The sequence below is a fragment of the Peromyscus maniculatus genome, chromosome 3, assembly GCF_049852395.1.
Source record: "Peromyscus maniculatus bairdii isolate BWxNUB_F1_BW_parent chromosome 3, HU_Pman_BW_mat_3.1, whole genome shotgun sequence".
Classification (NCBI taxonomy): domain Eukaryota; kingdom Metazoa; phylum Chordata; class Mammalia; order Rodentia; family Cricetidae; genus Peromyscus; species Peromyscus maniculatus.
The window spans coordinates 126,006,128-126,020,795 of NC_134854.1; the positions used below are offsets into that span (position 1 = coordinate 126,006,128).

Genomic DNA, 14,668 nt, shown 5'->3' on the forward strand with positions numbered 1-14,668 from the left:
TTCTTCCCTCTGCTCCCAACAGAGCAGGAAAGCAAGGTCTATGCTGGGAGCTCCAAGCTGCCTAGAATGAAAGAACTGCTCCTACGTCCAGCCCACATACTTGGCTCCATTCCCAGGCCACTTTAGCCAAAATTGGCTTCATTAGGATTCAACGGAAATTGTGGTTTTCCTCTGCTGGCTGTTGGAGACTACTGTGTCGTGTTGTTGAAACTCACACAGGGAAGGGGATCTGTTGATCCCTGACCATAGGGAGAATTTCACAGTTGAGAAACATCTTGTAATATTATTTATTTGGACTTCAGTTATTCATCTTGCATCCAGCTTCATTGATCTTGCACTCTTGTGAAGTTAGCTCACTTAATAGAGGGGACAAGATTCCTAGGGAGTAGACCATTAAAGGAGCTCCTGATGAAATATGCTTGTTCAACACTATGCTTCCCATGGTGATGTGTCCATTGTTAAGGCTGCTAAAACTCAATGACTATGTAAGGCAACATGGTAATAGATGTTCCATGAGGGATTGTTTGTGGTTGGTATTTATTTATCTATGTATTCATCATACTTTTTGCAGACCAACTCCACAGATTGAGTGGAGCAAACTGGGTAGTGAATTACCAAAGGGAAGAGAAACAAAAGAAAATCATGGAAAGACGTTGAAGATAGAAAATATCTCCTACCATGACAAAGGAAATTATCGCTGTACAGCTAACAATTTGTTGGGAAAAGCCAGTCATGATTTTCATATCATAGTACAAGGTATGTTCCCCATTAAGATTTAAATTTATGCTTCAAAGAGAAAAATAAGTGTATACAATTCACAGACCTTTGCTTCAACAGTGTATGTGTCAAAGTTGATCATTAGTTTAGTGTTTTGGGTGTAGTGTGGTCACTGAGTAACACTATACTTAATTAATCAGGCTTGTAATTTATTTCCCCAAACCATATGGAAGGCACAAATGTCAAGACGAGAGCGCATGTTAGGGGTTGAACATACACCATTTCCAGCGTCTGTTTAAATAGTCATTAAACCTACCCTCCAGTAAGGTTTTATTGCATGAAGTGATTTTTATTATAACGTACGCATGATGCTCATAAATGAGGTCATGATCATTAAATTAAACATTATTGCAAGGACCCTGGAAGGAGGTTTGGAGTGCCTCCTCATCTTGTCACTCAGCTCCTTTGTCCATGATCACTGGGCTTCATTTTTCTATTCCTCAGGTTCTTTGTCAAAGAAATGATGGAGTCAGATGGATTATCTTACTCCAGCATTTTTGTTCTGTACCCTGCATTCAGTATGTTTCTTACAGTGAACTATGAGGAGAGAAATGTGGTACAAATATTATTTTTTATCAAATGGTACCAAAATACATGACTTTCATCTCCTGCCCATACAAACTGAACTGTTTTTTTTTTTTGAACAATTAAGATTTTCTGTCATTTGTTGTAATTAAGAATAAGTAGGTGATGATGACATCACTCTCGTGAAGTAGCAGCCACAGAATTAGAAATCAGAGCTGTGCCTGTAGTGCAGGTGCGGAGGTTGCCTGATCCTGTTGGGATTTGATTGACACAGACTGCTTCCCGTGGGTTGAGTCACACCTAGTCTTTCTCTCTGTGGTTTACTTATCTGTGTCAATCAGAAGAAGGGAGTAGTCTCTACATAGTACATTTGTACTTACTTAGTGCTCTGTTGCCTTAACTATGGAAGAGAATCATCCCTCCCAGGCTATCGGTTCCTGAACAGGAGCTATAGGGTCTCCTTTAATATTCTGATAAAGTTCATCTTTTAAAGCTTCAGTTTGTGCAAAGGGCACTTCAGTAATGGCATTTCCTCCATAATTACTGGAAAAGAAAAGAAACAAGGCACAAATTTTACTCACAAGTAAATGTTACAGTAATTGACTGAGTCATGCTTCTGTTTGGACTAACACAATTTCCCAACCCCTTCTATACTATTTTCTTAGTTAAGGTGAGAACAGAAAATAAACAAAGGGCAATTAATTTTCTTTGGTTCAACAAAGCAAAACCTATTTGGAGAGAACTCAGTGTTAGACTTTAATATCAATATCTGGCAATAATAATGGATTCCTCCAACAATAAATTATTCAAAAAGACACTCAGAGAAAAAGTATGAAAGACATGTCTCTAATTTTAGACATTATCTGATACTTGTATATAATGTTGGCTATATCTTGTGGTGGGGATATTTTCTCTAGCTCCTAGCCCAACTCAGGCGCTCTCTCTCTCTCTCTCTCTCTCTCTCTCTCTCTCTCTCTCTCTCTCTCTCTCTCTGTCTCCCCCCCCCTCTCTTTCAAACCAGACATACATAATTATTAGCCGCTTCTACTCCGAGTTGCTGACTGTTAGAAATCCTTCCAGATGGCTGCTGCGTTGCTACGGTAGCTGAATATTTTAACAATCTGGCCTCGGTTTTCTTGACTATTAAGACCAAAGCTTTCAAAAGAATTGCAAATGTTGCAAAAAATATTATACAAGTAAAATTAATTATACAACTTAAAATGTTGACTATAGGATTCCAAAGGGATATAGGTTCCTTGAACAAATTATCTTTACTATTTGTAAAACAGGCATTAGTGATGCGGAGGTGTAAATATTGTTTTTATCATTTCTCTTTTGTGAGAAAATGCTAAGGGTACACTTAGAAGCATGTTTCAGCTTCTCCTTACACCTGCAAGGGAACAGTGGACTGTCTTCAAGAAATACATTCAAGAAGTGTTTTCCTCCCTAAAATGAGAAAACAGTAACTAAAATTTACTAATCATCAAGAGAGATGAGTTCATCTTTGTTACATTTTCTTTTGTCTCCTATGTCTTTCTCTTTCTTTTCATTCTTTCATTTAGAAACCCAAATTAAATCAGTCATATGGGGGAAAAACAGTATTACCATGTCTAGTCCATTATGAAAATATCTTGTGTGGCTATGCAGAAGCATAGTTTGTTTTCTTTGCTGTTTGTAATTTTCTTCCCTATTCTGAAACTCAAATTTCATGAGCTTATACTTTAAACTACAGCAGCCTAAATATGTGACCAGATTGCAAGTCAAATGCCTTATTTTGCATGAGAAAACCAGATGTGATGTCTTAATTAGATGTAACCATATTTTCTGGGCACCTACAATATGGATTATTATATATGCAGTACTAAGAGGTATAGTAAGGACCAGTGAAATGGCCCAGTGGGTAAAGGGGCTTGCAGCAAACCTGAATTCGATCTCTGGAATCTACATAAAGATGAAAGTAGAGAAGTGACCCTATAAAGTTATCTGCCACAGGTACACTGTGGTGTGGACACACACTCAAATCATAATAATAAAGAAAACAGATACATACGAATGTCACATAAAACAAAATTCCAGACATCAGAATATCAATCACAATTAAACTGATAATGTAAAAGAAAATACCTCACCAAAAAATTGAATATTGTCCACTTTGGAATCATTTCAGGTTGCTGAATTTTAGAAATATAATATCAATCATTTTTGCACATCTATGCAATCCTTAATTCTATCCATAGTACCCTGCGGTACCTAAAGGATGCCATGAACTGAAATTCAGTCCAATCATTGATACCATGGACAATAGCTTGTTTTGAATTAATAACTTTTTTTCCTAAGAAGTTGGTAGAATGCTTACCTAATGAATACAAAGCCCCTGGTTCAATCCCTAGCACACATAAACTGGGTCTGGTGGTGCCTTCCTGTATTCCTAGCACATGGGAGGTGGAGGCAAGAGAATCCACAGTTAAAGGTCATCCTTAGCTACATACCAAACAGAGGCCTACCTGCTATACATGAGACATTGTCTCACAAAAATCAAGAATACAAATACTAAGTAGACACCTGTGATTAAAAACAATGTTTTACTAAGAAAATGTCTACTTTGTTACATGTTTCACAGATATCAAATTTCCAGTTGTGCTTGGGTTTTGGTCTCTTGATAAACATTATTAGCATTCTTATTAAGTCAGAATTCATGCACTGACATCTCTGTGTGGGACAGCATAAATTGAATTTATCATCTTGCATTTTGCTGACCATTATGACTAATTGGGTGAACTTTTTTTTTTCATCCTACATACCAACCACAGTTCCCCCTACCTCCTCTCCTCCCCCTCCCCCATACCTCACCTCTACCCCACCCCCCATCCACTCCTCAGAGTAGGTATGGCCTCCCATGGGGAGTCAACAAAGTCTGGCATGTCAAGTTGAGGCAGGAGCAAGTCCATCCCCACTGCATCAAGGCTGAGCAAGCTATCCCTCCATAGGGAATGGGCTCCAAAAAGCCAGTTCGTGCACTAGAGATTAATCCTGGTCACACTGCCAGGAGCCCCACAAATTACCCAAGCCACATAACTTCACCTACATTCAGAGGGCCTAGTTCAGTCCTGTGCAGGTTCCCCAGCTGTCAGTCCAGAGTCCATGAACATACAAAATTTGGATGAACTTTTTATCAGCTACCACATACCTTAAGCATGCAGATAAAAGAATGGGACCCTGTGGCTTCTTCTACACTTTCCGGTTTCCCCATCATTTCCTTTATCTTTAGTCTCTCTGTAATCTCCTTGACTAGATCTTACCCATCACACAGATGTGTGATGTGAGTTTCCCTAAACTTCTGCTGACTTTGTGGCCTTGCATCTCAGCCACCCTGAGTTTCTCATCAAGCTACTGTCCACAGGCTGACAATAATGTCTTTTGTGAGCCAAGTATCAGTTAAACAATATGTTCATTAAATTTATGTTGTAAGAAAGAGAATGACCAGACAGCATGTATTATTTTCCATCCAAGATGCTTTAGGTTTGTTTTTTTTAATGTCTTTTCCACTGAAGTTTTTAGATATTTATAAAGTTCTGTATAAAAGCTATGCTATACATCTATTCTGAGCCAGTGTGCCAAACCAGGAAGAAATAAAACAACAGGCTTCAACCCTGGATCTCCAGAGATCACTAATCTAAGGACACTCAGTGCAGACTTCAGTATTGAACTACTGAATATTCAATTAATGAAGTCAACAGTGAGAGTCTCAGCCTGGGCTGAATGTAATGAAGTCATAGCCAAGTTTTAAGTCTCTTTCAAGTTTCATGTCAATATCAATGTTAGAATCAGAAGCTTAAGGGGGGAAAAAAGGGAAAGAAGCATCTACAGAAATGTGGGAGAGTTCTTAAAGCCTAGGAAGAAGGGCCAGGCTGATGTATAATGATGATTCTAACCAACTCTCAAATGTTTGAGACCTCATGAGTCAGTTGATAGATATGGGGGTGGGGGATGCTGGAAATGAAAAGACTCAATGCAAAGACTCAGCTGGACAACTGAACTTTCCTTGATTCCTAGTTTCTTTTGTAAAATGTCAGTGGGTAAGGAACAGCCTCCACACCTTTACATCTTTCTGTTCATTCCCCAAAGGCTCTGTTCTGAGATCTGTAGAGTGGCAGGGACAGGAAATGAGGATTCTTTCACTGATAACCCTGAAAAAAAATAGATGAATTCTCCAAAGCTCAATATTATTTCCATAGGGTCAAAGGTTAGATGAAGTGATACCTCACTTCTTCATTTGATCCTAACAGTAATATATCTTTACATACACACAAAGGTTAATGCAATTCTTGGGCTGATAGTGATTGAAAAATTGATTTTTATTATACAAGGGGAATGAAAGAATATTTTCATGAGAGGATCATTATTTTTACACACTTGGAAAGGAGAAGTCATAGTACCTACTTATGAACACAATGGTTTGCATGTTCATTGGGCTTTCACTGTAACTTTTACAAGTTGAATTTTGTTATGGTTATATAAGAAGACCAAGTGGGCCCCTTTCTCCACATCCTCTCCAACATAAGCTGTCTTCAGTGTTTTTGATCTTAGCCATTCTGACAGGTGTAAGATGGTATCTCAGAGTTGTTTTGATTTGCATTTCCCTGATGACTAAGTATGTTGAGCAATTCCTTAAATGCCTGTCAGCCATTTCAGATTCTTCTGCTGAGAATTCTGTTAAGCTCAGTAGCCCATTTTTAAATTGGATTGTTCAATATTTTGATGTATAGCTTTTTGAGTTCTTTATATATTTTGGAGATCAGCCCTCTCAAGGTTGACGCCACCTTGGTCTGCTGGCAGTGGTCCAGAGGGTGCCTGGACCAGTCTACTCTGGTGACCAGCCTAGCAAATAACCTAGCTGTCATCATAGAGCCTTTGTCCAGTGACAGATGGAGGCAGATACAGAGATCCATGGCAAGGCACCAGACTGAGCTCCGGGAATCCAATTGATGAGAGAGAGGAGAGATATTGCAGGCGAGGGACATCGAGATCATGATGGGAGGATGTGCAGAGATGACTAGCCACACTAGTGGAAGCCCATGAACTGTGGACTGGTGGCTGTGGAGCCCCCATGGGACTGGACTAGGTCCTCTGGACACGGAAGACCGTTGTTTGGCTCAAACTGTGTGGGGGCACCAAGGCAGGGAGATCAGGATCTGTTGCTGGTCTATGGGCAGGCTTCTGGGATCCGGTGACTGTGATGTGACACCTTGCACAGTCTTGGTGCAGTGGAAAGGGGCTTGGGCCTGCCTAGGCTCAGTGTGCTGGGCTCTGCTGACTCCCCATGGGAGACTTCGATTTGGGGGATGTGGGGTTGCGGGGTGGCTTGGGAAAGAGGTCTGGGGGTGGGAGGAGGGAGGAGGGGGGATCTGTGGATAGCATGTGGAGTGAGTAGAAAATTTCTTAATAAAGAAAAATGAAAAAAAAAAGGAAGATGGGGAGGGGATGTTTAAAAGGAAAGGACACAAACATCCCACATACAAATAAAAATAAATAATTAAAATAATAATGTCATAAAGGCACTCTTCCCTTCAGAAAGTGATCTACAGTTCTAATTTAGACCATTGTACTTTATGCTAAGTACCTCAATATTTTTAGATTAGTCTGTTAAACACAGGTGTTTAACATCAAAATTAACAACTGAGCCCACATCTTGTAGAAGACTCTAAAGGCATGTCTCTTGCTTACAGAGACTTGCCAGAAGCCAGAATTACGTGTGTGTGTGTGTGTGTGTGTGTGTGTGTGTGTGTGTGTGTGTGGTTTCTTTTTGATGAATTTGGATTTTTTCCTGTATAATATACTTTCCTTCCTTTACTAAAACCATTTAAAAGATATTTTCTCTGTATACATGTACATATCTTTAAAAAATTTTCCTCATTGAATCAAGACAGAAATCCATAGTTTTCGGAGGAAAATGACTAAGCTAAAGTTGATGGGAATTACTACTTCAAAGTTTTATTAAACTACTTCTGAGAATAATCATCAACCATGCAAGTAGGTCTGGAGCAATGGTTCTGTGGTTAAGAGCACTGGCTTTTCTTTCATAGGTCCCCAGTTTAGGTCCCTGCATCAACATGGTAGCTTACAACTGTCTGTAACTCCAGCTAAGGGGGGGTATGATGCCTCTACAGGCACCAGGCATCCAAGAAACTGATAATAGCATATATACAGGCAGAACACCAATAGTAGTAGTAGTAGTAGTAGTAGTAGTAGTAGTAGTAGTAGTAGTAGTAATAATATCCATGCTCACCTCAAGTCTTGTATTCACTGTTGACATAGTGCTACTCTGATGTTGACAAAGTATGACAGTAATGTTTAAACTGAAGAACTTGTCTTGCTTTGTTCTAATACTCCAATTAGAGTTACACATTTGAAGTTTTATGTATAAAAAGATAGAGATCATTTATTTCTGTTTTTCCTGCTTGTTTCAAAAGCAAAAAAAAAAAAAAATCAAATGTTCTTCTCGGGTTCCCTCCCTGACCCATTGCAAGGAGAACATCTCTTGAAAATTATGTTTTCCAATTTGATAAGTTATGGAAATTGGTATAGATAGGATATGTAAATGCTACAGTCAATAATCAAGGAACAAGATTTTGCAGATTTGACTGTTATTTAAAAAGCTCTTCAAGTCTATTTCTTGCATATCAACATTTCCAGCTACTTTGTTGCAGCTTGAGTAGAAACAGTAGCCATCCCTAAATGAGTCACCATCTGCTTAGTCCTCCCTCATGCTTCCGTTAGTGAAATGTATACTTGAGTAGCTAAAGCGGCTGTGTATTTTTAGTATGTTGATTTATATACACACACACACAGTACGTCCACCTTACTTTGCAGAACCTAACCAAAGGAGTTGCTATGGAATACTTTGTGGTGTCTGCCCTCTGCTGGTAAATGGTAGAAATGATGCAGGCCTGTTTCAGAGATGGAATCTTTTGCTATGGATACACTTTCTGAAAATCTCTTTGTTTTGTGTTCAGAGCCTCCACGCTGGAAAAAGAAACCTCAGAGTGCAGTGTACAGCACGGGGAGCAACGGCATCTTGTTGTGTGAAGCGGAAGGAGAACCTCAACCCACAATCAAATGGAAAGTCAATGGCTTCCCAATTGAAAGTGAGTTAAAAACAAACTAAAAGCAAAAACCCTGAGAGCTAAAGGGTGGGGAAGGCAGCAATTGGATGGCATAGTATACCATCAGACAGTTTGGAGATGTATTAAGGTAGACTGGGTGGGGCTGTATTACCATAATACATTGCCAGAAAATCAACAAGTTCTTCTTTATGAGCAATTTGATTGATGGGAACCAACACAGCGGAAGAGGCATGGATAGTGTTTATGCACACACACTATATATACATATATATATATATAATATATGTATATATATGTAATATATATAATATATATATATATATTATAAGTAATGACCCAATGACTGAATCAGGAAAAGGACTAACACAAACCAACACGTGTTCCTGCCCATGAGAAGGAATGATAGAGTAGCCTAGTAGATGAAAGCATAAGTTGGAAGTTAGATCTTCTTGCACCCATGCAATATTCCCTATCCTGGGCTCTGCCCCTACTGTGAATATCCTTTGGTCAGACATTGCCTCCCTGTTGTGGCCAGGAAGCATGTGAAGCCTTAAAGTACATGACACAACTGCTCCCGAACTGCTGATGACACGTTAGAAAATCCCCTGGAGTCTTGTCCACATTGGGTGGCCATGGAAAGATGGAAATGGAGCAGGACTAAGGGTGCAGTGTCCTCATTGCATCAGCCTCTAAGTCCCTAAGCTTTTAATCTGTGCCCAGAGCTGAGGCTATTCTGAAGGTATTTGTTCACGCAGGACAGAACCTATGTAATGTGTTATGTTCTGGTTAGCTTCATGGAGAAAAAGAGTATTGAGTGCAGGTATATGGCTCCGATTTATTCCTTTGCCCTGTTTCCCCATACTAGGCAGGCCTCCTTGTGCTTCACAAACCTAAGTCCTCCCTGGGCTGTGGCCCTTCCCAGTTCTGTAGCCTCCAGCTGATCAATGAATTATCTAAGCTTAAGTTCCTCAAGCTACCGAATGGAAGCAGTGGTAGTGTCTGAAGGAGATGAATAAGTCAGCTAGCTAAGGTCATGATTTATCTGCAGAGGTCTCTCATGGTTTATGAACTCTGGAACCATACTGCTTGTGTTTACATGGCCATCCTATCATTGACTAGCTGTATGACTAAGAATATGACTTACCCTCCTAAAACCTATTTCTTCATAAACTAAATGGAGATGAAAATAGCAGTGGCTTGTGGGTCTGTTATGTGGCTTGAAGAAAACACCATTCAAAGAATGTTTTGCACAGGATCGGGCACAAAACAGCAACCCTGAGAGGTAGATACAGGAGGGTGAGGGAGTCAATCCCTGCTGCTTGGATCCCTGTCCTGATACTGAAGAGCTTTAAGGGTGGGTCCCCAGGCAGCCAGGTTTTGAAACCTCCAGATTAGGGCTGTTTTCTGGCATGGTCAGAGAAGTTTCTGTTTGTAGTAGAGAGTGGTTAATAAAGAGACCTATAACTGGATGAAGTGTTGAAGATAATTGGTGTCCTTAGCCCTTCTGTGGTCCATGGACTATTACAGAAGAGCAAACTGAAGAATGTAAGATATACAGAATGAGAGGAGTGCTATGAAATGATCTCTTCTCGACATGAACCAGCCATTGTCCCCATGAACTCACAGCACATGTTAGTAACTATATGAGACCTGTCAGTCAAAACTCTAGCATGGGTGAGTGTGTGGGATTTATGAGGCATCCCCTCTAGCTGAAGAGTTATTGGCATTTGATGGATGTTGATGAAGAGGAGACACTTTTCTTTTGGCGTATGGCCACTGGTAGGTTGCCTATGCTCTGGTGAATAGCCCCCACCCATGTAAATACAGATAGCACTAATTGAATTCAATGGGTTATAAAAAGATTAAAGAAGACATAAAATCAGAAGAGGTCATGTTGTTGAGAAATTTGTACATAGAAAATAGCTAAGTCCCAAGGAGAGTGTAAAGTTCAAATGCAAGGTAGCTTTATGATGATAAAAGTACACATACTTTGAGAAATGAAGACGGTAAGGAAGGCAGCTGCCATCTACTGTCTGAGTGCATTTGGAGTAGAGAGGTGAGTAAATGAAAATACTCCCCAGGCATGTGTGTCTGGAGAAGGAAAAGAAAATAACCCAGTGTGGCTTAAGCTTGGGGCATGAGGAAGGGTCATTGTTATCTGGTGAAATCATTCAGTAAATGAAGGCATCGGAGTGTAGAAGATGACAAGTCCCAATTAGGGTCTTGGGGTTTGATTGATGACAGATGGGCAGTCATAGAGTTTTGATTAGACAATTTTGAGTGAGGAATGTTATGTTTTGTTTGTTTGTGAAGTACTAGAGTTTGAACTAAGCTTCCTCCCACATGCCAGGCAAGTGCTGTACTATGAGCTATATATCAGCCCTTGTAATTTATGTTTAAAGGAGTTTTCTGGTCTCTGAATGCAGTCTTTAGCTCTATGATTGCAAAAGGGTGATTGAAAGATACTGAGGCCTCGGGCTAGACATTTGTCAGAGTGGTGAGTTAGTGGATATTTCCAAAGTAGAGACAATGGATTTGCTTGGTGGATGATATGAGCTGTGTTCACAGGTGACATGTGAGGTACTGAAACCTGTTGTTCGAATCTTAGATGGTCTTTTAATTAAAAATCTGGAGCCAGATATTGGGGTGAAAGCAGAAAGATCAGAGAAGCAGAGCAAGCCACAACTGCCACCTATTACCTCACCAACTCCACGAATCTTGTAACTGAAATCCTCTGAATCCTCACTTGAATGGATCTCAGCTGAACTGCCTTAGTTCCTGTTTCCTCACACCTTATATACCTTTCTCCACCCTGATGTCACTTTCTGGGATTAAAGGCATGTGTGTTTCCCAGTACTGAGGTTAAAGGTGTGTGCCACCACTGTCTGGCCTCTATGTCTAATCTAGTGGCTGGCTCTGTCCTCTGATCCCCAGGCAAGTTTATTAGAGTACACAGCATATCACCACAGAAACCAGTGTTGAACTACAAGCTGTGCTCTTACCACAGCTCTTGAGCACAGATTTTTTCTATCACATGCAACAAGGCTGCTGTGGGATGACAGTCAGTCTGACAGAAGGATTTGAAATCTCTTTAGACTTATACTTTTGGAAAATCATATTCCTTATGAGTCTTATTTCCGACTTAAGCCAAATGAATACAGTTGTTGTAAACTTTCCCACAGATATGGCATCCAGTATTTCTGAGAAAACCTTGGAAAAATGGATCTCTTTATTCTTCACTTTTCAGAGGCAATGGCCAAGGCTCATGAGAATTACAGTATTTACTTGAGGACACAATACAAGTAAATTCATGGCTAGAATGGAGCCTAGAAAAAAGTGAATTTGAGTGCAGGGATCTCCAACCATATTGTCTTGTTCTCATTGACTTTATGAGAGAGAATCATCTAGAAAGAATCCTGGGATTATGTCAGGACTAGGATAGTTTGATAGATACTATTGAAAGTTATGTTTTCTTTAGAATAATTATGTTTTTACAATGTGTAGTATATTGTGAAGTCTCCAAACACATTTCCAGAAGGAGAGATAAGTCAGGGTTAGTTGTTTTTCATCCAAACATGAGGATTTGGTGTTAATTCTTCTTTTACAATACTGTATTGATTCAAAGCTGCCCTTGGGGCCTGTGATATAAGGCAAAACATGGGGGTGACAAGATTAGCTCTGCCAGACTGTGTAATAGTAGAGGAATAAAGGAAGAGATCAGAGACATAATCCCTCATGGTGTCCTTTTACGATTTCTGTCATACAGAATTTAGAAAGGCTATCTACCTTGTTAATCCTGAAGAGGTAGCTGATAAATTGCCTCAAATGTTGATATTAGCTTTCTGATGGTGCTATAACAAATTCTCAGAAGTTTGGTCTCTTGAACCAGTACAATTTTTCTGTTGTATAATTCTGAAAGTTAAGAGGTCAATATAAGACTCTCTGCAAGGAAATCCAAGTATCTCTCTCACTTTCTCTCTCCCTTTTTACCCTGTCTCATTCTTTATTTCTGCATCCATTTCCTTTTCAGTTATGACAGGCTGCCTATATTCTTCACCCATGGCTCTCTTCCTCCATCTTCATAGTTGACATCCTTGTCACCATGGACATTTTCTCATGCCCAACCCTTTCTGATTTTATAGCCAGACAAGAGTTTCTGATTTTCAAGAAGCAATGTAGTCATACCGGGCCCACCTGAATAGTAGCATAACTCCTCAATCTCAAAGTCCTCAGCCTTATTCACACCTGGGTGGTTTTGTTGTTGTTGTTGAGGCACATAGTCATAGTTCTGTGAGTGAACATCAGAACCTATATTTCTGTCTACTGATAGGGAACTTTCATGAATAAGATGTCATCCTTTGTATTTATTTCAGATGTTTCCACAAATATTTACACACTGCTTTGTTATGCTTGCTCTTTAGGTGTTAGTAACACACTATACATCTGCATGGATACAGGCATCTCAGCTGACTGAAGAAACGCATACATTATGGTTCTAGTGAGAAAAAAATGTATAAAACAGTCTCCCAATATGTAGCAGTTCTTGTTTCCCACTGCATGAAGTTTAATGTAATTGTTATTTTGTATGATGGAAATACAAGGAGAAAGAAAATATTTATTGTTGTCATTTAAACTAAAATTTCTTCAATCGTTGTCCCTTGCTCAAAAATTCTAGCACAAAACATTTTTCTTCATTTCTTGTGTGTCAAGACAAGGGACTATTTAGAGCCCAACTTGTTGCCAGATGCTGTAAGATGTTCATTTTCTCTAAAAGTGATGCTTACGGTGGTGTCGCTCGCCTTTAATCCCAGCACTCTGGAGGCAGAGGCAGGTGGATCTCTGTGAGGTTGAGGCCAGCCTGGTCTCCAAAGCGAGTTCCAGGAAAGGCACAAAGCTACACAGAGAAACCCTGTCTCGAAAAACAAAAAAAAAAGTGATGCTTACAAAGCCTTGTAAATGCTGATATAATAGGTTCTAAGCAGAAACAATGTAATAACACATTGGCTATACCCAGTGGGATTCTGTGGCTCTTAATAAGCCCACAAAAGTGTTAGGTACTCTAATTTCCAACAGATAAGTATATTTTTAATCAATAGTACTGTGTTTTAATGTGTTTTTAAAATTCATTTAAAATGTAATTGCATCATTTCCTTCTAATTTTTTGTTGGACCTTCCCTCTTAAATTCACAGCTGCTCTAGTCATTATTGTTCTTTTGTCATTAGTGTTACTCAACACAGAGGGAGACACACTCACAGACACACACACACACACATAAGAACAAACATATAAATACAAGATATTGAATCTATTCAGTGCTCTCTGAATGAACATGTTTCTAGGACTGACCTCTATTCACAAATAGATAAGAAATGGAAACAAACTAAATGTACTTCAACTGATAAATGGATGATGTAAATATGGTACATATATACCAAGGAACACTATTCATCTGTAAAGAAAAATGAAACATGAAATTTGGGGATAAATAGATATAACTAGAGTATATAATATTTAGTGCAGCAACTCAGACCAAGAAAGATAAACTCCACATGTTCTTTCTCATCTCTGGTTCCTAACTCCAAATCTTCAGATATAAGTAAATACCCTCTAGTAACTTCAGAGTAAAAAGGAGATCGTTATAGAAAGTAGTGTAGATTTTATTCCTAAAAAGTTGTAGACATGGCAACTACTCTCAAAAAGATGAAGGGGGTGAAGAGGAAGGAAGGAGGGAAGGAGAAAGGATTAAGAGTTGTGAGCTACATACTTGAATTGGCTAAATGATAATGTAAATCACACAAAATAATGGAATAAATCCAAAAATAGTAGGAAGGGAGAAAATGTTGTCAAGAGAGAAACCAGGGCCAGTTAGGCTCTATTGTGTTCCTATGCACTAGTGACATCTAGATGCAGATGCTGAAGTATGAGTTCCCTCACAGTAGGACTCAGATGTCAAACATGTCACCTCCAGTCTTATCATCAGCAGGTATACAAAGAGACATTGAGCTGTAGGGCAGCATGGGTTCTCATAATATTTATTTGAAAACGTAATTTGAAAAGATGTTGCAAATGCAAAAGGGTCTGAAAAAGCACCCATGTTGATTTGAGCAAACTGTAAAGATGTGACTTCAGTGAACTATTTTTCACCCTAAACTGGTCTTCAAATATAGATTCTGTGTGACACATTTAATAAATGGTTCATAAATATTTTATATTCTGTTCTTTATCATACTGAAATTCTCTC

General features: G+C 39.3%; 1 protein-coding gene across 11 annotated transcripts in view; it reads left to right on the plus strand.

The window, feature by feature from the left end:
- The window catches only part of Chl1 (cell adhesion molecule L1 like), a 208,306-nt gene that overhangs the window by 154,259 nt on the left and 39,379 nt on the right, over positions 1-14,668 (plus strand). For all 11 annotated transcript variants that reach the window (XM_042273729.2, XM_042273728.2, XM_006994360.4 and 8 more), the window contains 2 exons: positions 572-756; positions 8,316-8,447. In XM_042273729.2, the coding sequence (XP_042129663.2) occupies positions 572-756; positions 8,316-8,447 (317 nt within the window). The remainder of the gene's footprint in view (positions 1-571; positions 757-8,315; positions 8,448-14,668) is intronic.